Raw genomic sequence first — 24375 nt, forward strand, 5'->3', positions numbered from 1 at the left:
CCAGGAGGAGCAGGGAGTGCTTCCTGGTGTGGGCAAAGCTCAGTCCCTGCAGGGGCCCGGGATCAGTGATTGCAGAAGACAGTGGAATCATCTGTGCCCACCTGCAGGGCCGAAGACCTGCTGTCCGGCTAGAGCACCGGCCGTCCACTCCACGCTGCTGGGGAACGTTCTCCGTGAACAGGGGCTGGACCCCGCTGCTCTGGCCGGCAGGAGCACCTCGGTGACCACCTGAGAAGGGCCCACGGCCCACATACCACCGTGGACACCTCTTGAGAAAAATGGTGCTCACACACGTCCACCTCCCCTCCTCGCAGACTCACGGGGCTGAACACCAGTTCACAGGCCATGGGGGAGCCCCAGATCAGGCTCTCTCACCTAGAATCGGGTGCCAACTTTGGGCTGACAAGTGATGTCACCTAGTGTTTCAGACACACATTGAGGAGCCGCCCCCAATATTCAGTACAATTCTGGTTTTAGCCTGTGCACAAGATAAAAAAAAATTAACCTTTGGTTGGCCTGGGTGGCTCAGTCGGTTAAGCATCTGCCTGCAGCTCAGGTCATGATCCCAGGGTCCTGGGATCAAGTCCGGAGTAGGGCTCCCTGCTCAGCGGGAAGCCTGCTTCTCCTTCTTCCTCTGCTGCGCACCCCTGCCCCCCTCCACTTGTGCTCTCTCTCAAACAAACAAATAAATAAATAAAGCTTTATTTTTTTACTTATAAAAAAGTGGCAGAGCATCCAGAATATATAAAGAACTCCTACAACTCAATAATAAAAAGAACCAATTTAAAAGTGGGCAAAAGGGGCGCCTGGGTGGCTCAGTCGTTTAGCGTCTGCCTTCGGCGCAGGTCATGGTCCCAGGGTCCTGGGATCGAGCCCCACATCGGGCTTTCTGCTCCGCGGGAGGCCTGCTTCTCCCTCTCCCTCTCCTCCTGCTTGTGTTCCCTCTCTCGCTGTGTCTCTCTCTGTCAAATAAATAAATAAAATCTTAAAAAAAAAAAAGTGGGCAAAAGCCTGGAGTCAACCTTTCTCCAAAGAGGATGTACACGTGGTCAATAAGCTCATGAAAAGTTGCCCAACATGGGTCATCAGGGAAACGAAAATCAACCTCAGCGAGCTATCACTGCACACTTTTTTTTTTTTAAAGATTTTTATTTATTTGAGGGCAAGAGAGCTGAGTTTGCACAGCAGAGGGAAAAGCAGACTCGCTGCTGAGCAGGGAACCTGATCCGGACTCGATCCCAGGACTGCTCCTGCCGGACCCCGGGATCATGGCCTGAGACTAGGGCAGATGCATAACCCGCTGAGCCACCCAGGTGTCCCTACCACCGCACACTTCCTAGCATGGCTGTTAAAACAAAGTGGACAGTGGGGTGCCTGAGTGGCTCAGGCAGTTAAGCATCCGACTCTTGGTTTGGGCTCAGGTCCTGATCTGAGGGGTGTGAGATCGAGCCCCACCTCGGGCTCTGCGCTCAGCGTGAAGTCTGCTTAAGATTCTCTCTCTCTCTCCCTCTGCCCCTCCCTCCACTTGCACGCAAGCTCTCTCTCTCTCTGAAATGAATAAATAAATCCTTAAAAAAAAAAAAGAATGAAGTCGTGACACATGCTCTGATATGGTTGAAGTCTGAGTGAAGGAAGGCAGACGAAGGAGCTCATGGTTCCCTTTACGTGAGATGTCCAGAACAGGCCAATCCACGGAGACGGAAAGTAGACTAGTCGTTGCCGGGGACTGGGGAAGGGAAGTGGAGGTGCTGCTAATGGGGACAAGCTTCTTTTAGGGCCATGAAAAGGTCTAATATTAGATGACGCTGTTGGCCAATAGACACAAATCACTGAATATACTGATACTAAAAAACACTGGCTTTAATGTTAAAAATGGTGAATTTTGTGGTATGTGGATTATACCGCCAAGAAGAAACGGAAAACAGGCTCGCCGTATGGTTCTGTTTCCTCATCTGCTCCGTGGAGGCAGCCTTGCCAGGGCCGGAGTTGTGGCGGCAGGAACAGTGAGGGGAGCCACCACCCAGGCTGCGTGTGGAGAGGTCTCCTCTCCCCGCGTCCAGGATGAGGGCCACCCCTGTGTGCTGGACACCTCCCCCTAGCCCCTGTGGTCCCCGAGCTTCTGGAGGCTCATTCTGTGTGTGTTTTGTTTTTTTTTTTTTTAGATTTTATGTATTTGACAGAGAGAGACACAGCGAGAGAGGGAACACAAGCAGGGGGAGTGGGAGAGGGAGAAGCAGGCTTCCCGCCGAGCAGGGAGCCTGATGCGCTGAGCATGGAGCCCGATGTAGGGGGCTGATCCCAGGACCCTGGGATCCTGACCTGAGCCGAAGGCAGATGTTTAATGACTGAGCCACTCAGGCGCCCCTCGTTCTGTTGATAGGAAGCAGAGAGGAGGCTGGTGTCTGGGCTCATGGTTCTAACGGGAAGAGCTGGGATTTGAGTCCTGGCCATGGAGCTGGGGCTGGCTGCTTCGGGCCCTTGCCTCACCTCCTGGCAAGGAATGGCCAGGTCAGACCTGCCTGGAACTGGCAGGTTTGTTTTGTGGGTGCATTTCGTGGCTTTTCTGTGGGGAGTGTATGCTGTAGGTACGGAAACTTCACCTGAACACTTCCCACCCTCAGCAGGTCAGGACACAGGACTGTGAAGCCAGCCCCTTTCTGAGCAGAGGAGGGGTCTTCACCCAGCTCCTGGGCTCCTGGGCACTGGGACCCTCCTGCCAACCCCTCTCCATGGGCCAAACCCCTCCTCTGTAAACTTGGCACCTGCGATTATTCTGAGCTTATTCTGAGAACTTCGCAGGACGCAGAGACGTCGGAACCCACGCTGGACCCTTGGTTGGACACAGATTGAGACAGATATGTGGATTGTTTGGATAATGGTTCCTACAAACCAACTGTAAAAGGGCATTTGGGGAAAACTGAGTATTGGCCACGTGTTAGGTGACATAAGGGAATTATTATGCGTTTTGTTTGATCATGACATTCGGCCCAGTAAGAAACGTTTCATTTTTCAGTGTATGTATCGATACATTTAGGGATGAAATGGCATGGTATGTATAATTTTTTTTAAAGATTTTATTTATTTTATTAGAGAGAGAGAATGAGAGATAGAGAGCACGAGAGGGAAGAGGGTCAGAGGGAGAAGCAGACTCCCCGCCGAGCAGGGAGCCCGATGTGGGACTCGATCCCGGGACTCCAGGATCATGACCTGAGCCGAAGGCAGTCACTTAACAACTGAGCCACCCAGGTGCCCATGGTATGTATAATTAACCTTCAAAAATTTCAGGAAAAATTGAACCAAATGTGCCAAAGTGTTCATCGTTCATGGTTTTGGATATACGGTTATTGTATTATTCTTAATAAATAAATACATAATAACATTTTTTTAAACAAGTTATCATTTAGGGCCACCCGGGTGGCTCAGCCAAACGTCTGCCTTCGGCTCAGGTTGTAATCCCAGGGTCCTGGGATAGAGCCCTGCATCAGGCTGCCTGCTTCTCCCTCTGCCTCTCCCCCCTGCTTGTGCTCGCTCTCTCTCGCTCACTCTCTCTAGCTTGCTCTCTCCCAAATAAATAAAATCTTAAAAAAAAAAGTTAGCACTTACAAGAGCACCAAAACCTGCTGGTCCAGCTGATAGGCCCTCCCCCCATCCCCTCCAACCACTGTCTCTCTGTGTGTCTGTCTCTCCTTCTCTCCCCCATGTGGCCTTCCGCCCAGGACTCTTCCCCCGCTCTGCCTTCTTAAGGCTTGGGCCCAGAAGTGCCTCACCCCTTCTGATTAAAGCCACTCCCAGGGCCAGCCCAGACTCTGGGGAAACCTGCACAGGTGGAGACATCCACCAGAGGCCAGAGGGGACTCACGAGCAGAGCTGGACTCAGACTGAGGCAGCAAGCGCTGAGGACCACAGTGCCCTTCTAAAAGCCAGTGCCTCTGTTGGTGTGGGGCCTGCGAGCCTGAATCTGCCCCACCCAGCATACGAATGGCCCCAGGCAACCCACACAGCCTGTTTCCCCACCTGTCACAGTGCAAGATACAGCTAGTACTGACCGGGCAGGAAGAGGGCTGAGGTGTAATTTGCAAAGCGATTAATATATGACAAATACAAGGATTTGTAGAGTGATGTATAATGTTTGTGAAGAGACTGATGTGAGGTGAGGGTTGAATAAGGGGGTTCTTGCTCCTTCCTCTTCCTGGCCTCTCACTCAACCCTTCTGTTGGGATCTCAGGATCCTACAGCCCCAGGAACCTGCCTGGCAGCCTTGACAGTTCTCTCTGGACGTTGGAGAAACCCTGTTTGGCTCTGGGCCTTCAGCATGGAGTGTCCCCCAGCAGGGCAGGACCCCCAAATGTTGCCCAGCGAGGCTCCTCCCTCTGGGCTCCACGAAGCCCTGCCCTCAGCCAGGCAGCCAGGCAGCCGTGGAGAATCTGGAAGGGAAGCAGGTCGTGCTGACAGCCTCTGGCAAGCCACCTACTGCAAAGGGAATTTACAATGGGCCAGGAGCACCTGCTGTCTAGGGCAGCTTAGCATCTCTGGATCCGAGCGGACCTGAGCACCCTCTTCAAGAGAATGGCTGGCTTGTCCTGAGGCCACCAGCGCCGGAGACAGATGCTGGAGCGGGCTATGTGGGGGCATCCAGGGGCCTCCAGGCTGGGCTCTGCACAGGAGGAGGTGACTCCACCAAACCCCCTGGAGAGGGAAGTCGACAGTGACCAGGGGGAAGCCTCAGGAGCTGTGAGCCCTTCAAGGGGTGGACACCTGCCAACTTCCCTCCACATCGACAGGGCACAACCAGGCAAGGATGCCACCCAAATTTAGCATGCCCCAGGAGCAAGGGAGCAGCTTTGAAAGCCAAGGGTCACCTATGGAGTGAGGAGAGTGAGTGGGGGTGCTAGGATGGGGCAGGGGGCAGGGCTGGGGCACTGCGGGGCTGCGGGGCAGAGGGTCTGGGGAGGGACGCTGCCGGCGAGAGGAAGTGGAGCTGTGTCCACTCTGGCCTTCCTTTGGTTGGCTTCTGAGAGCCCCCAGACACAAGGTCCTGTCCCAGACTGTGGGAGGTCCTGGCTCAGGAGTCCGAGAAGTAGGGTTCCTGGGGCTTGGGATGCCCACCCCCAGCAAGGACACAGCCAGCAGCTGGGACAGTGTCTGCCCCAGTGTGTGCTCAGCCAGAGCCCTGCCCGAGGGTGGCCCTGGGACCCCAAGCTTCCCCAATGGCCATTCCCCTCCCCTAAGGCAAGGAGCACCCTTGGCAAGGCAAGGAGCCTTAGGGGAGGGAAATAGGCGGGGGGGGGGAGGCGGGGGGGCGGGGGGGAGACCTCAGCGTGGGAGGAACAGCCTGGGCCATAAAGGGCACCGTTTCCTCTCGGACCGTGGACTCCACAGCCAGCGGGTGCATAGGCTGGGGCCCCAGGGGAATGCAGTCTTGCTGCCCCACCAGACTGGGCCCCCAGGCCTCCTCCTCCTCCGGTCCGGGTGACCCCACAGGGGTCAGCAGAGGACGCGGGGGTGACATTTGCCAGGTTGCTGGCCGCTGTGCGGATGTCCACCCACAGACACAAGTCTCGCAGGGCACAGACACAGAGCCTTTTATTGCACAGCGGACCGGTGTCCGGCGCGGGGCTGGCGTGGAGGGAGGCCCGGGTGCGGCGGGACAGGTCAGCGGCTCGGCCAGAGGAGCGTGAAGGCACCGCGGCTGCAGCGGAAGTCCGGCTCTGGCTGCTCGGGCTTGGGCTCCACGGAGACGAGGCGCCGGGCCCCGCGCTGGCTCAGGGGGATGCAGTCCGAGACGCGGACCTCCAGCGCCCTTCCCTGCCTGAAGCGGGGGCGGGAGGGGGGTCAGGGGGGCGGGGCCGGGTGGGCAGGGAGGGAGGGAGGAAGATCAGGGGGCGCGGTGTGGCGTCAGGGGCGGGACGAGACGTCAAGGGCGGGGCAGAAGGACAGTAAGGGGGCGGGGCGAGGCGGGAGGGCGGTCAGGGGCGGGACGAGCCGGGGCGAGGCGGGGCCGGATGAGGCAGGGAGGGCGGGCGGTCAGGGGCGGGACGAGCTTCTCGGAACAGCCGGTCCCCCTCTGCGCGCGCGGACTCACCCCTGGCAGTACGCGGCCAGCACGCCCACCAGCTCCCCCACGCGGTTGTCCAGCGGCGGCCGGGAGCGGTGCAGACACACCACCAGGTCGTCCTGGCCCCGCGCGTGCAGCACCACCAGCTGGTCCCGCCCGCTGGTCACACTCAGCCCGGTCACCTGCGCGGCCGGGGCCGGGGTCAGGGGAGCGGCAGGCCCTCCTCCCTGCCCCCAAGATCCCTGGGCCGCGGCCCGCCACCAACAGCCTCCCGGAGCCCCCAGCCCGCCCCCTCTGGGTCCCCTTTCTCCCTCTCTAGCTCCGCCCGCAAAGGGGAGGGTTGGCCGAGACGCCGCTTGAGAGAACTTGCTCCAGGACGGGATGGAATGTTCTCGATCGGCGCCTCTAATCCGGCGCCACCCTCCCCTGTGGCTCTCGAGTTCCTCTTGAGTGTGCTGGTGCGGCCGGGGCGCTGAGCCGTCTGGTTTCCCTCCATTACATCAAGCGGCCACCCGGCGTGGCGGCGCACCAGATGGGCCCCCCACTCGGTTACAGGGACCCCAGGGCGAGAGCGCTGCGCACTGCAACCAGTCCCGCGGTCGGGCCGGATACCCCCAGGCCGCCCTGTATGTGGGGAAGAGGGGCCCGTGGCTCGGCCCCCTGCCCCCCCTGAGCAACATAAAGGCCCCACCATCCTGAGCTGATGCTGAGTTCTAGAAAGCTCGGGCCTTCCCAGGTAGGCACGAGTGGAGGGGCCTGCAGACGCCCCCACCTCCCCCGTCCCCCCGGGGCTCACCGCTTCCAGGGGCACCGCCCGCATCACCCGGTACTGCCGGCCGGGGTCCAGCTTGTAGACGTGCCGGTCAGTGAGCAGGAGCGCCCGGTCCCGGCTCTTGTTGAAGCGATTTACCTGCGGGACAGGCGATTTCGGGATCACCTGTCTGGTCCCAGGGCCTCCTCTCCCTGGACCCCTTTTCTCACGGACTGAGTTGGATCTGACCACTTCGGAAACCTCTGCCTTGGACCTGGGCTGTCGCTCCTCCCCTGGTCCCACGCCTTACCTTCCGGACGTGGCTGGAGAACAGCACAGCCCCAAAGCTGTCCTTCTCACGGAGTGCCTTCAGTCGTTCAGAGAACAGGCCCGAGGCTGTGGGGTTGTCCATGGCCTGAGGACGGATGGGGGCTGCTTGACCACGCTGGACCAACAGCAAGTGTGGTGAATGGGCATCCCTGTCCTTCACCTCCCGAGCCAAGCCGAGTCAGGCCTTGAGCCAGCCTCCCTGGGTTGTCTGAGGGCCCCGTGCCCAGACCCCTGCAGCCCTAGGTTCTGGTCATCCCTGAGCCCTCCATAGCTGCCCACCGGCCCAGAAGCTGAGAAGGCAGGGTCCCGGGTGCCAGGGAAAACCTTGAGCCCCTGAGCCTTCGTCCCCTGTAGAATGGGGCCAGGGGCACAGCTCATCATGCCCGTGTGAGGGCCAGGGTGAGCCAGGGCATGGGTGCGGGGGGGGGGGCGCAGAAGAGAAGGTGTTCAGTAAAGCCCAGAGGCCAGAGGCAAGGGCAGAGGGGCATGGCCCACAGGCCGGACAGACAGCCAGGCCCTGGGAGAGGACATGTGGCGTGGACACCAGCAAGCTCTCAGCCCTGAGCCCCTCCTTGGTGCCCAGTTTTTACGGCCCCGACACTCACAGAGGACAAGTAGTCCCTGACCCAGGCCCGCCGGCAGCCCCAGTCCTGCCGTAGCTCCTGCAGGACCCCCATGGCCGCCACTTTGGCCTTGATCTGGGCCATGTCTGAAGGTGGGATGTTCTTCACCAGCTGCCGGGCCCGCCACCTAGAGGGAACCGGATGGTCAGATGGACCCCATGCAGCCCTCACCTTCCCCACCCCGGTCCTGCCCCTTCACATCCATGCGCTCTTCTCGCTCCCTTTTCCCCACGGAGAAGGCCAACCCTCTCAGCCTGGCACTGGCCATCCTGATTTTGGCCTCCCTGGTCTCCGCAGTGGCCCCTCCCACTCTGAGGACAGTACGGCCTCCTCCTGGAGAACTACTCAGCCTTCAAAGCGCTGCCCAAACACACTGTTCCCCTCCATTCCCTGTCCCAGCCAGCCACGCTCCCCTGCAGGCCTCCAGCAAGGAGATATCAGGGCTCTCCAATGACGGTGGGGTGTGGGGACCCAGTTACTAGGCAGAGCCTCCTGTTTTCCTGCTTATGAAATGGGGCTTGTGGGGTGCAGATGGCCGGGAGCAGGTGTTCAGTGGGCGCTAGCCGAATGGGGAAAACCGAAGGGGCAGTGGCTGAGGGCTCGCACCTGCAGAACAGCGCCTGGCAGGTGTCCTGGAATGGCTGCAGCACCGCAGGGGGCGGCGGCCAGACGAGGTCTCGGCCGTAGAGGGGGGGCTGCCTCGCGGCCTGGAACCGCCGCTGCAGCTCTGCCAGGTGAGCGCGCACCTTGTGCCTCCGGAACCAGCGCATGATGGTGTAGATGGCCCGCAGTCGCCGGCAGCGCCGCCGGGCCAGCGTGCCGCGCCAGGCCTGGGGGGCCAGCCGGGCTTCCATCAGTCCCGGCCAGGCCACGCCTCCCCCACCCTCAGCCCAGCGCTGCCCCAGGCTGACCTGCCCCTGACTCCTGGGGGCCACCCCCACCTGGCTGCAGGTTGCTTCCCAGGTGGGCACAGGGCCCTGCTGCAGCCTCTGCCTGACTCAGGGGAGAGCTGCTCTCCCCACCCCATGTCTTTCCACCTGGCACCTGCAGATGGGGGTGCTTTCCCCTCCGCCAGGGGTAGCTGCCAACTGTCCACCTGGAACCCGAGCTGGCCCAGGTCTGACCTCCAACTCGTAGACGCCCCGACATGGAAGAGCACCCCAAGAATGCAACCATTAAAACCCAGACCGGGAGCCCTGCACGGCAGGCAGCCCAGGGGAGCCACAGATGAAAGTATACTTAAGGAACCTGACTCAGACCAAGGAGAGGACAGCAGTGTGGACAGTCCTGGAGATGGTGGGGCTGCGAGGACCCAGTGTGAGCATCTCAAGTCCCATCTCTGTGACCATGGCATGGTGTCATGTTCCTAAAACCAACCCCTCCGTGTTAGGGGAGGTAGCAAAGCTCCCAGCTAAATGTAGTGTGTCGCCATGGGTGATAGTGGGACACTTGTGGAAATTCGAATACGGCTGGCATATTATTCAGATATGCAGATGATGTCTTGTGGGTGTTAGGTTTCTCATCTGCTGACCTCAGCGTGTTCAGAAAAGGGAACGTACTTGTCCTTGAGACATGTGTGCTGAAATATCGAGGGGGTCCGTTACTTTAGGAAATCATATAAACATACGTATATGTGGGTGTGGGGACAGACAGACACACAGAGATGGGGTGGGGAGAGCACACGATTGTAGCAATTCAGGTGGACAGTAAATCATCATAGGCATCTTTTGACTTTTCACTAGGTTTGAAATGTTAAAAATAAAAAGGGGGAGAGATGGAGGAATTCCCGTCCTTTGGGAATACTTGCTAAAATGACTCTAAACAAAATGATTTGACAGGGTGCCCGCAGGGCTCAGTCAGTTAAGTGTCCGACTCTCAATTTCGGCTCAGGTCATGATCTCAGGGCCATGAGAGTGAGCCCAAGTCAGTCCTCAGTGGACAGTCCACTTGGTATTCTCTCCCCCTCTCCCTCGGCCCATCCCCAGCTCACATGCTCACGGTTACTCTCTAAAATGAATAAATAAATCTTTTAAAAAATGATTTGCTTAAAAATAACTGGGATGGGCTGCAGGTGTCTGCACAAAACCACACACTGGTCACGGGGTGGCACAGCTGATGCTGGGGAGTAGGAGGGGGAATTTTCTCTAGGTCTGAAATCTTTCAGAGTCAAGAGAAGAAAAGAAGGGAAAAGATAAGGAAGGGGGCGCCTGGGGGGCTCAGTCGGTTGAGGGTCTGCCTTTGGCTCGGGTCATGATCTCGGGGTCCTGGGATCGAGCCGCACATCAGGCTCCCTGCTCAGCGGGGAGCCTGCTTCTCCCTCTCCCTCTGCCACTCCCCGTGTGTGTTCTCTCAAATAAACAAAATCTTAGAAAGAAAAGAAAGAAAAAGAAAGAAAGAAAGAAAAAGGAAGGAAGGAAGGAAGGAAGGAAGGAAGGAAGGAGAGAAAAGAAAAAAGAAAAGAAGGAAAAGGAAGGAAGCCAGATCCCTGAAAATCATATTTTGAGCACCTGGATCCACCTGGGCCTGAAGCTGATGACCATGGGACTGAGGTAAACTAACCACATCTATACCTTTTGCTTAAGTCAATTTCAGTCCTGGTCTGTCTCCTGTTAGAGGAGATTCCTGTGGTGCCTGGAGGGGTGCCTGTGGGCCTGGTCGGTGCATGCACACCCCCCCCACTCCAGGGGTTGCATACCCATCCCTCCCACCCCTCCCTCCCCTCCCCCCCAGGGCCACAGCCATCCCCCCACGCCTTCAGGTGCACACCCATCCTTCCCATCCCCCCACCCAATGCACAATCCTCCCTCCTCTCCCTCCCCTCCGCCCCCCAGGGCGACACCCATCCCCCCCACTCCTTCAGGTGCACACCCCTCCCTCCCCTGCCCCCCCAGGGCCACACCCCTCCCTCCCCTCCGCAGCCATGGGTACACCCATTCCCCCCCGCCCATGGTGGGTAGGCATCCGGCCAGGCCGCACCTTCTGCAGCAGCAGCACAATGATGGGGATAAGGCGTGCGCGGCTCTGCTCCAGCATGACCAAAGTCTGGGGCGAGCGGATGAAGAGCTTGGTGTGGCCAAAGGCCACGTCCCCTTGCAGCCCATGCTGCTCCAGGAGGGCACTCACGGCTGCCCTGTCAGAGCCCAGCAGGTGATTGGGCCACGTGTACTCACAGGTCATCTTGTACCTGTCACCGCAGGACAGGGCAGTGGGCACTGAGCTCTGGATCCGACATGCCCAGCACCTGCCCACCCCGTCCCCTGGGTCACACAGCATCCTCGCTGTCCGTGTCGCGCGTGTCCGCATCTGAGCAGCACTGGCCGGGTGTGGGACCCTCTGCCCACCCGTCCCACTCCTCACAGGACCCTGGCCCATGGGGGCACAGACAGGCGGGGAGATGGAGCTCCGGGCTAGCAGGGAGTGGTACCTGAGCAGGAATCGAGGGTAGGGCTGGCGGGAAGCGAAGCCGGCCCTCCGGACCCGCACATTCTCCAGCAGCCCCAGGTACGCGACCTGGTGGCGACAGTGGTCCTCATCCAGCCTGGCAGCCACCTTGTCCTCATTGGGCTTGATGCAGCGGACATAGAAGGGCTCCTGCCACGACAGAGGACACGCAGGGACAGCACCATCAGCCTCTGTGGCTGCAGGGCAGGTGTGTAGCTGTCCCTCCCTGCCGGCTGCCCAGGGAAGAGGCTCTTGCAGGGGGGAGGGGAGGCCGAGCGGCTGGGTCAGGAGGTGGTAGGGCAGCCAGGAGCCCTGCCAGGCTGCAGAGGCCAGGCTGACTCTCTGGATGTTGTGTGGTTAAGCGGGCTCTGGTGTCCCCCTGCTGCCCCCCTTCTGCCTTTAGGCCCCAAGCTCTGCAAGCAGCTAGTGCCGCCTTCTCGCCCTGTAAGCCCCGCCCAGCCCCTTCCCGCCCAAGAGGCCGGGAGGACAGGGGAAGGCTGTTCAAATCTCACATTTACTCAAGCCTCAGCCTGACCCAGGACATCTTAACCTGCACGGTGGTGGGTTCCTCCTGGCTGGGGTGGGGGTGGGGATGCAGCTCACAGCAGACAGGAAATGAACACCACCTTCCCCGTGATGTGCAGAGGCGGTGAGGGCCCAGTTTGCCGGCCAGGCACAGACAGGAGGACCTGCAAAGATCCAGGGCGGGGGCGGGGGCAGTACCTTGGAGGCCAGGTTTTCCACCAGAGCCACCATGGAGTTCTTGAAGAGCGTGCCAGCCGTCAGGGGGCGCTTGGTCACTTCCGTGATGTCCTGCTGCCCCTCTGGCCACATAGCCCGCAGGGTGGGGTCCGAGCTGTAGACACAGGCCACATAGCTAGCCGCCCTCTGGAGGGCAGTCCTCGCCCCAGCTCTGCCACTGGTAAGCTTTGTGGCCTTAGTGTCAAACCTCAGGCTGTCAGCCCATCAGACAGGTGTCAGACCCGAGTGTATGAAGGCCCTTCCGGCCTCGGGCCCCCACGCACCTGTTGTACATCAGCCGCTTGAAGTCTTGGAAGAGGTGGTCTCTGTTCTTGTCAATGAAGCCCTCCACTGAGTACCTGTGGGGCCAGGGCTGGTGAGGGGCAAGGGGCCTCTGACAGCCCCCAGGAAGCCCCTCACCCTCCTCCCCTGCCTCTGTTCTCTTAGGCTAGCCTCCCTCCCTCCGCTCCCACACCCGCTTTCTTTCTCAGCATGTAAGACTCCTTCCCTCTGAGGTGTCTCTCCAGGAGGATGAGTCGGCGCTCATGCCCACAGCACTGGACCCTGGCTCTGGCGCATTTGTGCTGTGTGACCTGGGACCAGGGACCTAACCTGTCTGTGCCCCAGTATACATCACAGGCCCAGATCAGTGCCTACTGAGTTTCCGTCAGCATCAGCAATGATAGTCATACCCAGGAACTCCCGAGGCAGTGGTCTGCTTTGATTCTGTGGCAATGAGAACCTCAAATTCCTTGTCTTGCCCTTTGATGACAAAAGTCTAGAAAGCTCAGTTCCAAAATCTCCCTGCACCTGCAGCTCCCATGCAGACTCAGGGCAAGGGGTCTGACCTCTGGCGGCACTGTCCTCCCCACTTGTCCTTCTGAAGGACACATTAGATACATGTGCCTCCGTGAGTCACCTCAAGTCCCACTCAGGATGAAGGGAGCACAGGTAAATTAATAATAATGTCACAGAGATTTCTGAAGGATTCCTGAGGTTGGTCCTGAGGGTGTGCCCCCAGGATGGGCACCGTGTGCCTGGGGGCTTGCTGGAACTGCAGACTGTGGCCTGTCTGCCCCCCTCAGCTAACCTGCACCTCCATAATAGCGTGCCCCCCCCCAGGCATTGTCCAAAGTGGAGCCTAGATACGGGTATTTTTTTTTTTAAAGCTTCCAGAGGCTTCTATAGTGCAGCCAGGGCTGAGAGCTCTGATCTTAAGAGCCCCATTTCATGCTTTCCACTCATGACTCTGGTGTCAGGCACGTCTTCAGCGTGCTAAGAAGGGGAGAGTTCCTTACGTGACGTCCCCCGCATAGTGCTTGATCCGGAAGTCTCGGCCAAACTCCATGGTCTTGTCTGTGGGGCAGAGCTGGGGAATGGGGTGGCACGCCAGGGTCAAGGCACAGGGTGGAGGTCTGTGCAGGGGGCAGTGCTGGAGAGGCCGAGCCACCGAGGCCCCACCGAGACCGGCAGCACGGTGCCTGGGAGGGGTAGGGGGGTGCTGCCCCGGGACCGGCTGGGGTGCGGGGCCTGGGGTGAGCGCCGGGGGCAGCGGAGCACCTGGCGGCTGGTGTAGTGGGGGTGGTGGCGGTGGTGCGTGTCCAGGCTCTGCAGGAAGATGCGGTCGGTGATGGTGCCTGCGGCGCTGCAGGCCTCGTCCAGCACGGCCAGCACGCCCCGGTGGGGCCGCTCCACCAGCTCCACGATGGTGGCGTTGTTGAAGTAGTCCACCTGGGCAGGGGGTGCAGGGCGGCTCCCAGTCTGCCCGCCGGCCACCCCGCTTGCACCCTGCGGCCCTCGCAGCCCCACCCGCGAGGCCCAGGCCGGCACTCACGCTCTGCCAGGTGATGCCCTCCCGCTCGTACTCCTCCTGCTCCTGCTTCAGGATGAGCTGGATGAAGAGCTGCTGCAGCTTCTCGTTGCAATAGTTGATGCAGAACTGCTCGAAGCTGCGGGCGGGCACAGGGGCCGCACAGTCACACCCTGCCGGCCCAGCTTGGGGGTTCGGGCTCTGTGCAGAGCTCATGCGTCGGGGGCAGGCCCTTCCCCCCCGGAGCCCTACGGCAGGGGTGATTCTCCCCCTCCAGCCCCACTGCTGGCACGCATGCTCCCCAGTGGATTTGGGGGTCGTGGCCATGGGACATGAGCCCCCAATTTTGCCTTGGTGGGCACCGCTGGACGGGTGGCACAGGTGAGGCAGGCTCGGGGGCCTGAGCCCGGGGCCAGGGACTGGCTGGGACAGACGCCGGACATCCTGCTCCCCAGGCCAGCGGGGTTCCGCAGGACCAAGGTGGCCCTAGGGGTTGGGGTCAGAGCCGGGGACATGGTGGTCGGGCTCCCCACCTGTTGACAGGGAACACCTCAAAGCCATAGATGTCCAGCACACCGATGACCGTGTCCTTGCCGTCTCGCCGGGGATCCCGGCCCCGGGTTTCCATGACACCGTTGATCCGGTTCACCACCCACTCAAACAGCCGCTGGTACACTGCCTGGGGAGAGGCCAGGATCCAGCTACTTCCGGCTGCCTCCATCGTCGCCGCCTCCAGGAAGGCCCCTGGGTGTCCCCGCCTCGCTCCCCACAGCTTGCCCCCAGAGGACCTTGGCACAGGCGTCCCGGGCATAGCTGGCCTCAGCTGCAGTGTGGCCCTTCTCAATGAGTTCCCTGCCTCCTGAGGCCACCGTGCGAGACAGCAGGCAGCGCAGCACCAAGTCCCGGGGTGTGGCTGTCAGCTCAGCCACATGGTCCACCAGCAGCTCCTCAGCCACGGCCAGGTGCCCCTGCTCCGGCCCGGCCCCCTCTGTCTCCACAAACTCGATGTTTCCCTGGGGATGGGGAGCCAGGACAGTCAGGCTCCATGTCCCAGCGGAGCTTGCCTGCACACCTCTGCCCAGGGAGAAGGAAAGGAAAGACAGGGCTGGGGGTGTGGCAGGGCCTGGCTTCTGGAACCCATGCCGCCCTGGATGCGGGAACGGCCCCTGGAGCACAGCAGAGCCTTCTCCAAGGCTTCCTGCCCAGAACATCACGTCTGTGGTCCCCCGGCGCTGCCTGCAGCCGTGATGCACCCCCTGCTCCTCAGGCCGCCTCACAGGGAATGGAGGTTCAGACGTGCTGAGGAGCTGTCCAAAGCCGGCCAGACCGCGCCTGACAGAAGCAGGACGCATCTGCACGATGTCAGCGTTACTGAGCCTGCACTTCTGGGCCTGCTTAGTGCAGGCTCATCTGCTAGATAGACCGGGCGTGTTGCAGGCCTCACCCGCCCATCTGGGCACACAGAGCCCCCAGCTCCGAGTCTAGCCTCCAGGAGCCGGGAGCCATGCACTCAGCCCCACGGAAGGCAGGATGGGCCAGCTACATGGCTGGGCCATCCAAGGTCAGTCTCCTTCTCCAGGGGCAGTGGCCCCGCAGCCCCCAGCCAGGCTCACCAGGTGCAGTATGGCTGCCAGAATCCGGTGCACAGAGCCCACTTCCTCAGCACTGAAGCCGATCACCCGCATGGCTTCCATCACTGCCAGGTAGTGGCTCCTCTCATCGCTCTCCAAGGCCTGCAGGACGAGGGGCTCAGCACCCCAGGGCCACGCGGAACCCCCGAGGTCCTCCCAGGGAGTGCCTGTTACATTGGGGCACCAGCAATCCCACTGAGCGCCCATACCCACGACCCCGGAACATGGCGCCTGGTGCTCCCGCGGAGCCCTGCCCCCACTCACACTGAGCCCTGCGCCCTGCCGGGTGAAGTTGTACACGGCGGGGTTCCTCTGCAGGTGCAGGTTCTGCAGCTCTGCGTCCTCACAGCCCCGCAGCACCTGGGGGCCCGCACATCCCTGGCTCAGGCCCTCAGAACTGCAAAGACCCCCCCAAACATGCCAGAGGACCGACACAGGGGAGCTCAGTGCTGGTGTAGGCATCACCTGAATCCAGGCAGACGCCATCTCACCCAGTGTAGACACCACCCTGCTGGTGTCCCGGGAGATCCCCCTCCAGTGAGGGCGGGGGACTGGGGGTATCACGGCAGGGAGGGGGAAAAGGGACTGAGAGCGGGGCCATCGGAAGGGCTTCCTGGGCGCCCCCACGCCGCTGCTCTGGCTCACCTGGTAGAAGGCATGGAAGTTCCGTTCGCCCACGTGCTGCTTGAGGACTCGAGACTGTGGAGGGAGGGGCAGCTGGGCCCTTGCCTGGGTTGCAGCACCACCCAGGGGACCCCACCCAGGGGACCCACCCAGAGCCCCTTGGGTGGTGCAGGCAGAGCCTGGGACCTCAGAGAAAGTGAGTTCTTCGCCCCCGCTCCCCAGGGCCCCAGGCCTGGGAGGGTCAGCGCGGGAGACCTGTGGCCTCAGGACCCACCTTCTCCAGCAGGTAGCTGTGAATGTGCCCCCCGATGGGGTCTCCTTTAAAGTCGAAGTTGATGTCCATGTACTTGCCGAATCGGCTGGAGTTGTGGTTGCGGTTGGTGCGTGCGTTCCCGAAGGCCTCCAGCACGCACGTGGACTTGAGCAACACGTCCTTGACCCTGTGCGGGGCAGAGGGGCCGGGCTGTAGGGCACAGAACTCGTCCCGGGACTGTGCCTGCCCAGCACCCCTGCCCAAGGCCTCCCATGGCACAGGCTGGGGACTGGCTGGGAAGGCCACCTGCCCGGTGCTGTGCTTGGTGTGGCGAGAAGGGCAGCTCCTCGCCTGGGCATGCTGCCGCCTGCAGAGAGGAGCTGGAGCTGCACACTGCCCTCCACCTCCCGTGGCAGGGTGGGCAGCGGCCAGCCGCCGGTGCCCCCGCCCCTGGAACCCCACCTCGCCCCTCCCGACAGGAAGAGCTGGGGCGCTCACACAGGAAGCTGCTCCCACGAGGCCCCACTGGTAACAGCCGGTGAGCAGCTGGTGAGGAGGCGGACAGGGGGGCCCCCATCCGGGTCCAGGCCCTTCCTGACCATCTGCCCAGCTTCTCCCTTCCATGGGGTCTCCTGCGAGGGGCCCAGCCCCCGTCTGTTGGCTCCGTGCACCTTGCCTCTTCCCTCTTCCTAGTGGTGGGACCCCCGTGGCACCGTGCCCTGCCTCTGCTGGGTGGACAGGTTCTGGGCGGGTCACCTGGAGCCCTCCTGCAGAGAAGCCCTCTGAACCTGGCCTGAGCCAGGCTGACTCACATCTCTTTCCCCTCCAGGCCTGAGGCCCAGGGCCGCCCCTGCGCCAGTCCTGCCTGCCCTCACCTGTCCACCTCGGCCCTCTGGCTGGGGTTGGTGACAGCGGCGATGTACTGCATGATGTGCTTGCTGGCTTCCGTCTTCCCTGCCCCACTCTCCCCTGCCAGGCAGATGGATGGTCAAACAGAAAGAGTGGCCACTCCCCTTGACCAGCCCCCTGGGCGCCCCCTCCAGTGGGGTCTGTGGAGGCTGCCCGGGCCCCGGCCACCGGGCAGGTACCTGAGATGACAATGCAGGTGTCTCTGGAGCGGCGCTTCATTGCCCCGTACACGGCATTGGCCACGGCGTAGAGGTGTGGTGGCCGCTCATAGAGCTCGCGGCCCTGGTACTTGGCGATGGCCTCAGGCCCATACAGGGGCAGCTCCTGGTAGGGGTTCACGGACACCAGCACCTCGCCGATGTAGGTGTAGATGCGGCCCTTCTCGAACCTGGCACAGGCGGGGCCAGGCCTCAGCGCTCAGGGCTGTGGGGACGCACACCCAGGTGCTGGGGCGTTGGGCCCGTGTGGGGAGCCTCGGGCGCCCTGGCCCACCCCAGGGATGAGAGTAGGAAGGAGTGCGGGTGACCTGACCCTTCCCAGTGCCATCTCGCTGGAATCCCACCCCCACTGCAGGGTAGCGCTGGGGCCCACGCTGCTCCCTGTGGGGGCTGGGGGGGGGCCTGACGGCACAGGAATCTCCACCACCCGATTTAGATTTACGAAGGGATAGGTAGAGCCAAGGGGTGGAGGTGGAGAGGAGAAAGGGGCTGGAGGCCGAGGGAGGGGCCTTGGGCTGTTTCCTGTCTTGAGGCCTGGGTGGGGACCCAGAGGCAGCAGGGGACCCCGCCCAGCCCCACCCAGATGGCTGGGACTGCGCCCCGCAGGGAGGGGGCCTGGGGATGCAGGGGTCATCTTCCCCCCGCACATCCTCCTACTTCTCAACCCTTCCTTTTGGGAACTCAGGGTCCTGGACCTCTGTCTGCCCCTCTCTTGACCTTTCAGCCAGCCAGCTCAGCTCCCGCTCTGTCTGGGACCCGCCCTTCCCTGGCGGCTTGTGGTCCGTCCCCCGTCAGTCAGGGGTTCCTCTTCCTCCGCCACCACCTCAGATGAGGGAGTTCCCCCGGCGCGCTCCCTCCACACCCTCTCTCATCTGCCCCCCGCCTGCCCCCCTGCACGCGGAGTGGCCCGGGCTCAGTGCTCCACTGTTAGAACGGACATGGTCATGCCTGTCTCACAGGCTAGTGTAGAAGAACGCTGTGAAGTTATACCTAGCTTTGTGCCCCATACAAAATAGCCCGTTTCCTGTCCTCTAACCTCAACAGTGTGTGCTCAGGGGGCCCCATCCCCTAGCCCTGCACAGCAGCCGCCCTGTCCTCTTGCTGGGTGTCCAGGATGAAGCCATCCAGCTGTCCAGCTCCCCGGGGCCACCCCATCTCACCATCCCCTGGCTCGTCCGGGGCAATCAGACCCCATGTCGCTTCTACCAGCCACGCCCTGTGGCACCCCATGCACCCCCCTCCGAGTGTCATCTCAGCTTGTCCACCTGCACCCCGGGACAGCGCCTGCCCCCTGGGACAGCACCTGCCCCCTTCCCTGAGAGCCCCCAGGGCCCAGCACAATCCCCAGTGGCAGATGGACAGTGCACCCAGTCAGGGGGACCAGCACCTGCCTGTCCCTGCTGGGCAGGAGGAGTAGAAGACACCCAGGCCATGTGGGAGGCAGGGGTCTGGGAAGCCTGCTCCAGCCCTGGCTGGCCGCCCTGGCCTTGGGAGGGCTGTCCTCCCGGCCCCCCCCCCCCCGCCAGGACCCCCTGCCGTCACCCATACAGTGGTCCGGGTGGGGGTGTGTGCAACCCCACCTCCTGCCCCTACCCTGGGCTAATGGAGACCAGTGAGCCTGGGGGCTCGGGAGAGGAAGTCAGAGCCCTGTGTCTACCTGAGCTTGAGGTTCTCCATGAAGTCCTCCATGGTCACTTGGTCCAAAAGCACAAAGTCGGGTTTGCCGCAATCCGGCCCTTCCTCGTCCATCCTGCTAGCGGGAGGCACCCAGGCCAGGTTCCCCCGGCCTTCCTGTGCAGAAGGGTGGAAGGAAGGGTGCTCCGAGCAGGCTCAGCCCTCCGGGCCGCCTCCGAGCGGTGCGGTGAAGTAGGAAGTGGGTTCTGGCCCCAGGGAGGGGCTGCCCTCCCCACTTGCCGCTCCCTCCCGAGGGGCTCTGACCCCCGCTTCCTGGTTCCCGCACCCAGAGGGCGGGCACGCCTGACAGTGAGTCGGGTGCCCTGGAGGGTTCCTGCTGGCTTCCTCAGTAAGCTCTGACCCTCTGTGGTCTCCGCGCCTACCCCTCACCCCAAGCAGGGGCGTCACCTGTGTGGCTTGACGCTGTCACGGCTATCAAGCCTCTGTTAACAGCCGGAGTTCCACACTAGGTGCATCTTTGGCTAGGTACCTTGTATCTTGATTAAAAAGTGGGAAATGCTGGTGGCCAGGCCTTTGGGGGCGGGGCCTCGGGTAACATTCTTCAAAATGTGCAAGACCACAGCAGGATGTAAATGACAAAACCAGTGTCACGTCACACTGCACCGCAGGGCTGGCGGTCTGGTTCCTCAGACTGAGATTCGGAGTCGGGCTGCAGGCCCGGACCTCCGGACGCCACCCAGAAGGCCCCCTGCCTGTCCTACCTGGTTCCTCACAGCACCGTTAGAAGCTGCAGACTGGTTGGCTCAGATTTGTCTCCAGACAGCCTCCTTGACCTCATGGCATCCTCCAGGCGGGCAGTTCTCTCTCAACCCCCACTCCGGGGAGGCCAGAGTATTTGCCAAAAGTGAGTCATCCACATGCTGCCTGGGGGATTCTGTACTCGAGGCTCCTGTAATAATTGCCTTTCAATGAGCTCACGTTTTTAAACTGGAAAAATTGACAGGCAAGGATTTTTTTTTTTTTACCCTTTCAAATTCATTAGGATGAATACATACCCAGTAAGATTGGAAAAGTGTTTATTCAAAAGCCTGATAATCCGGGCCCACGCCCTTGTGCACCATCCCAAAGGGCTGTTGGCCTGACCGTTCCCTCGGGATTCATTCACCCTCCCAGCTCTGGGGCTGGTGTTTTTGTTTTTTTTTTTTAAAGATTTTATTTATTCATGAGACAGAAGGAGAGAGAAGCAAAGGGAGAAGCAGGCTCCCAAGGAGCAGGGAGCCCGACGCGGGACTCGATCCCAGGATCCCGGGATCCCGACTCAAGCTGAAGGCAGATGCTTAACCCTCTGAGCCACCCAGGCGCCCTGGGGCTGGTGCTTTTGAAGGGCTTTTTCACACCAACGCTCCGGAGAATCTGGTCCCGGGGTTTTACTTCCTCAACCTCTCAACCCATGGGTTCCTCCAGCCCAGGGTTTAAATTGAGGAACAACTCAGTCCGTGTTCTGAAACCTCAACTTGATACGATTTTCACGTCACTGGATAGTTTTGGGTTTTTCCTGGTAGAAATGTCAAGACCGTTTTGAGGTTGGGGATCTGGCCCCTGGGCGGAGCTTGCTGTTGGGCTTTAGACCCTGCCACCGTGACCTTGAGCCTAACTGCGGAGTCTGCAGCAAGGACTTAAGGCCCATGCCTCCTTTGTCCCAAGGCTAGGAGGACATCGCATGTCTTTTCCCTTCCTGGTCTGTCTCCCCTCCTCTTGGGCTGGACAAACCCCTTGGAGGATTTCAGTTGGGGCACCAAGCAGGAGGGCAGGGGGCTGCTGGGGACCCCACCCTGGCCCCTGCTGATGCCAAGCCCCCTCCAGTTCCCCGGCTCACTGAAGACTCAGGTCCAGCTCATCTCAGGACATGCAGAACTGCAGGCTGCTACAGGGAAGGACCCCCGCAGGGCACCTCAGAGGCCACCTCCCACTCTGCCCATCCGGGTGTGTGTATGTGTGTCGGGGGGTGCAGCTGCCATGACATCAGGAACAAACCGAACGTAAAAGTGTCCGGCTGCGCCTGGATGTGTTACTTTTCAAACGAAGCCAACCGAGCATGTGCATCACTCCCACATGGACACACTTCTGTGTGCCCACATGTGAAGATGAGCCTCGCTCCCAAGTCTGACCCACACTAGGGAGGACAGGAGGCAGACGAGCCTGTCAAGGCAGCAGAACCCATCCAGGATCCCCAGGGCAAGCTCCCGATGGCAGGAGTTGGTAGCCCATCACCCACTTGGCACTCTGCAAAGACCCGGGCATCAAGCAAGGAGACACCTCGGGGCTGAAGGAGTTTGGCCACCACTCCCTTCACAGCCAGGGCTCCCGCTCCTTGTATCTAGCACACGGAAAGGAGACAAGTTGGTCGCAGCACACGCTGAAAAGACTGTTTATTAATCACCCCTTGTTTCCTGCACAGGTCAGAGGGGCCTGGGCCCCGACGCAGAGCAAAAATCCTCGTTTCGGGAGCAGTGTGGCACCCAAACCTGGGGGCAGAGAAACGTCAGTCAGATGTGCACACCAGGCCCTGAGCTGCCCACTCCCCAGTCTGGGCCCGAACCGGAAACCCCCCTCTCCTCCCTGAATGGGAGCCAGTGAGGACGCATACCTGCTTAGACAGAAGGGGGCCCGACAGCCGCTCAAACCCAGCTGCACCCTCACAGGTCATGTCCGTGTGCAGGCCACATCCCAGGGTCCACTTCCTCAGGCACGAGGAGGCACGTGGAAACAGCTTGGAGGCGAGCTGTGAAATCAAGCCAAAACCACAGAATCCACCAATGCTGGGCCACAGAATCAGGGCCCCAGGAGTCCAGGTACTAGACCGCGGCTATGCAAAAAGTCTCATGAGCTTGAAGGCAATGAACCTCTCTGGGACTCAATCACCTGACTTGACATGGGAAGGCCAGAGCCAGTCGAGGGTTTTGAAATTCTTCTGGGGGGCGGGGGCTCATGGAAACGAACAGAAGACAGGCCTCTGCAGCATACTTACTGCTGCAGACCCCAGATCAGCCCCGCAGACGCGGACCAGGCCACCTCTTGGTGCTCTCCAGGCTCTGGCCCCTGGGGATTCCTGCTGCTGAAACAGTGGGGGAGGGCAGACACCACGTGTCCTATGCTGGGGGGTTGCCGTTCAGAAATGGAGAAGGGTCTGATGTATACCCTGCCCCCCCCCCCCGCTGACAAGGTACCCCCCCCCAAGTTTCAGGGATGCTGGTAGGACACGTGAGGCTCTCTGATTAGACACAAAGACAGTTGATTCTTCCCACAGGGTGACACAGGGGAGCCAGGGGGCACCCAGCACATGTGGTGGCCGTGCGGTACCAGAAAGCCGGACCTCTCCCAGTAGAGAGCAGGCCTGCTCTGGAGGGAGGCACTACCTCGTCCATCCCCAGGCTGTCTGCTACTCCAACATCCTTGAAAAGATGGGCCAAAGTTCAGCCAACGCCTTGCTCCCAGGACTGCAGACACAGGAGCCTCAGGGAGCGTCTCCCGAATGCAGCTCACAGGCCGGTGTGTTCAGCGTCTGCACCTGGACTGAAGAGGCAGACCCCAAGTTTGCCAGAAGCCTCGACTGCGACAGAGATGTGGCGTGACCGGCCACCCAGAGGAGCCAAGAGCTACGTGGCCTTGACATGAGGATCCTGGCCCACCCCGACCACACCCAGCGGCGCTCAAACCCAGGCAGGGACGCAAGGGCAGCCTCCTCCCACCTATGCTTCCCACCCGCTTCCAGATTCCACTGCTCCATCCTGGTCAGGAATCTGTAAAGGAGCACAACGGTGGGCCTGGAGAGGCCTGGCATTCCATCATGACCTGCGACTTTCTGGCTGGGCTACCCCGGGCATGGGCCCCTGTTCTGTACTGGACAGAAACCACCTCACCGTGGTGCTCAAAAATCCGAGCTGAGCAAAGAATTAAGGTTTAGGAGATATGACACAAGCAGGAGTGTCTTCCTCTGCCGAGAGCCACTCCCCTCCGGCAGCCCTGCTTAGAACTCGTGAGCACCTGCGATGCTAGTACTGGCAGTAAGAAACGGAACTTAAACGCCTATTTAGCTTTATCTAACAATATGTGGCACGTGGCCACCACACCAGACACGGACACCTGTCTGAAATTTCTATAACCTTGCTCTGGATGGAGCAGGGCAAGGCCTCAAACCGTTTCAGGATGCTCTGGCAAGCACTGTAGGAATGCACAGGGTCACCCCAGACCCAAGCACGCTGGAGGCTTGCGGCCCACGTGGCCCCGGGCACAGAGCGGTACACTCGGTACTGGGGGCTGAGCGGGGAAGTGGTCGCGGGGCAGGATCGGGGCTCCAGGTCGGGCAGCCCTAGCGAGCGGGCCGGGCGGCAGCAGCGCCCTTCCGCGGTGCCCCTGCGACCCCGACACCCGGGAGCAAAAGCCCCTCAAATCGCAAGCCCACGGGGTACCCGTACGCCCAGCCATTACCCAGAGCGGCCTCTCCCTGCAGTCTTCCTGGCACCGAGGCCGCCGCTCCGCTCACACTCCGCAGCCGCAGGCCGGGCGGGCTCCGCAAGAGCTTCCCGCGACAGCAGGGGACCGGGCACCGCCGCGAGGGGGGACAGGCGGTCAGCGCACGCCGCGGTCGGCCGACCCCGGGTTCACGCCCCCGGCGGCAGCCGCGACCCCATCCCTCGGAAGCTCGGCCGGCGCCCCGCCGCGGCCCGCACCCCGGCCGGAGCTCACCCGGTCTCAGCCGGGGGCGGGCGCCGCCTGGAACCCCGACGACCTCGGATGGCATCGGATGCCCGCGCCGCCCCGAAGTTGCCTGCCGCCGGAGACACATGGAGCGCCCCCGCACACCCGCGCGCTGCGTCATCACGCAGCCCCCCGGAAGCCGGCCGCAGTGACGTCACGCGAGCGCCGGGCGCGCGTGCGACCGCAGGGAGGGCGCGGGCGGAAGTCCCCTAACGGCTGCGGGGGGGCCGGTCGGAGAGCCGGCTGCCGCGTTCACATCGGGGCGCAAGCCGCCAGTGCTTCCGCTGCACTGCTGTCTGCGGACGAGTGCGCGTCCCTGGCGGCCCTGCTGGCGCCCCGTGTCCCGGCTGGTTAAGGGCCCCCCGCCGTCCGCGGGGCTGGGTTCGTCGAGCCCCGTAGGACAGCGAGGTTGCGCTCTGCCCTCGCATCCCTTTGGCGGGTTGCGCGGAATGCGCATCGCTTTCTGGTTTAATACAAGTATCTTCTTGGGGCGCCTGGCTGGCTCAGTTGGCTAAGCGACTGCCTTCGGCTCGGGTCATGATCCTGGAGTCCACGGATGGAGTCTCGCGTCGGGCTCCCTGCTCCGCGGGGAGTCT

General features: G+C 61.4%; 1 protein-coding gene, 1 long non-coding RNA gene and 1 other non-coding gene across 5 annotated transcripts; all 3 read right to left on the reverse strand.

Moving 5' to 3' along the window:
• Positions 1-5558: 5558 nt before the first annotated feature.
• MYO1G (myosin IG) lies at positions 5559-19551 on the reverse strand. 3 transcript variants are annotated; one of them, XM_028108904.1, is made up of 23 exons: positions 19469-19551; positions 19044-19177; positions 17348-17556; positions 17135-17228; positions 16281-16446; positions 16028-16081; positions 15647-15742; positions 15365-15484; positions 14540-14764; positions 14285-14430; positions 13776-13890; positions 13502-13672; positions 13240-13310; positions 12226-12300; positions 11924-12056; positions 11184-11350; positions 10736-10943; positions 8366-8589; positions 7742-7886; positions 7117-7251; positions 6852-6965; positions 6083-6237; positions 5559-5809 (listed from the first exon to the last, which is right to left on the reverse strand). In XM_028108904.1, exons 2-23 carry the CDS (start codon positions 19133-19135, stop codon positions 5653-5655), a joined length of 3072 nt encoding a protein of 1023 aa, XP_027964705.1. In that variant the 5' UTR covers positions 19136-19177; positions 19469-19551; the 3' UTR covers positions 5559-5652. The 3 variants fall into 3 exon arrangements, with proteins under 3 accessions (XP_027964705.1, XP_027964704.1, XP_027964706.1); XM_028108903.1 differs by having other exon boundaries at positions 19044-19544; XM_028108905.2 differs by lacking the exon at positions 19469-19551 and having other exon boundaries at positions 7117-7221.
• Positions 19552-21425: 1874 nt separating this feature from the next.
• LOC148162483 (uncharacterized) lies at positions 21426-23761 on the reverse strand. The gene is made up of 5 exons (XR_015766716.1): positions 23510-23761; positions 22438-22594; positions 22050-22133; positions 21669-21803; positions 21426-21546 (listed from the first exon to the last, which is right to left on the reverse strand). It is a non-coding gene; the product is annotated as an uncharacterized LOC148162483 (long non-coding RNA).
• LOC114213717 (small nucleolar RNA SNORA9) lies at positions 23163-23294 on the reverse strand. The gene has a single exon (XR_003610259.1). It is a non-coding gene; the product is annotated as a small nucleolar RNA SNORA9 (small nucleolar RNA).
• Positions 23762-24375: the final 614 nt, after the last annotated feature.

The sequence above is a fragment of the Eumetopias jubatus genome, unplaced genomic scaffold, assembly GCF_037043125.1.
Source record: "Eumetopias jubatus isolate StellerSeaLion01/CBP00866 unplaced genomic scaffold, mEumJub1_p1.0 scaffold_14, whole genome shotgun sequence".
NCBI lineage: Eukaryota > Metazoa > Chordata > Mammalia > Carnivora > Otariidae > Eumetopias > Eumetopias jubatus.

What these genes read in the sequence shown, in the direction of transcription:
- MYO1G (XM_028108904.1), bottom strand. Translation starts at nt 19,135, where the DNA reads ATGGACGAGGAAGGGCCGGATTGCGGCAAACCCGACTTTGTGCTTTTG. An exon ending in TCTCCAGCCACGTCCGGAAG is followed by an intron (nt 6,966 to 7,116) that starts GTAAGGCGTGGG and finishes CCTGTCCCGCAG; the next exon opens with GTAAATCGCTTCAACAAGAG. An exon ending in GGGCGGTGCCCCTGGAAGCG is followed by an intron (nt 6,238 to 6,851) that starts GTGAGCCCCGGG and finishes CCGGCCGCGCAG; the next exon opens with GTGACCGGGCTGAGTGTGAC.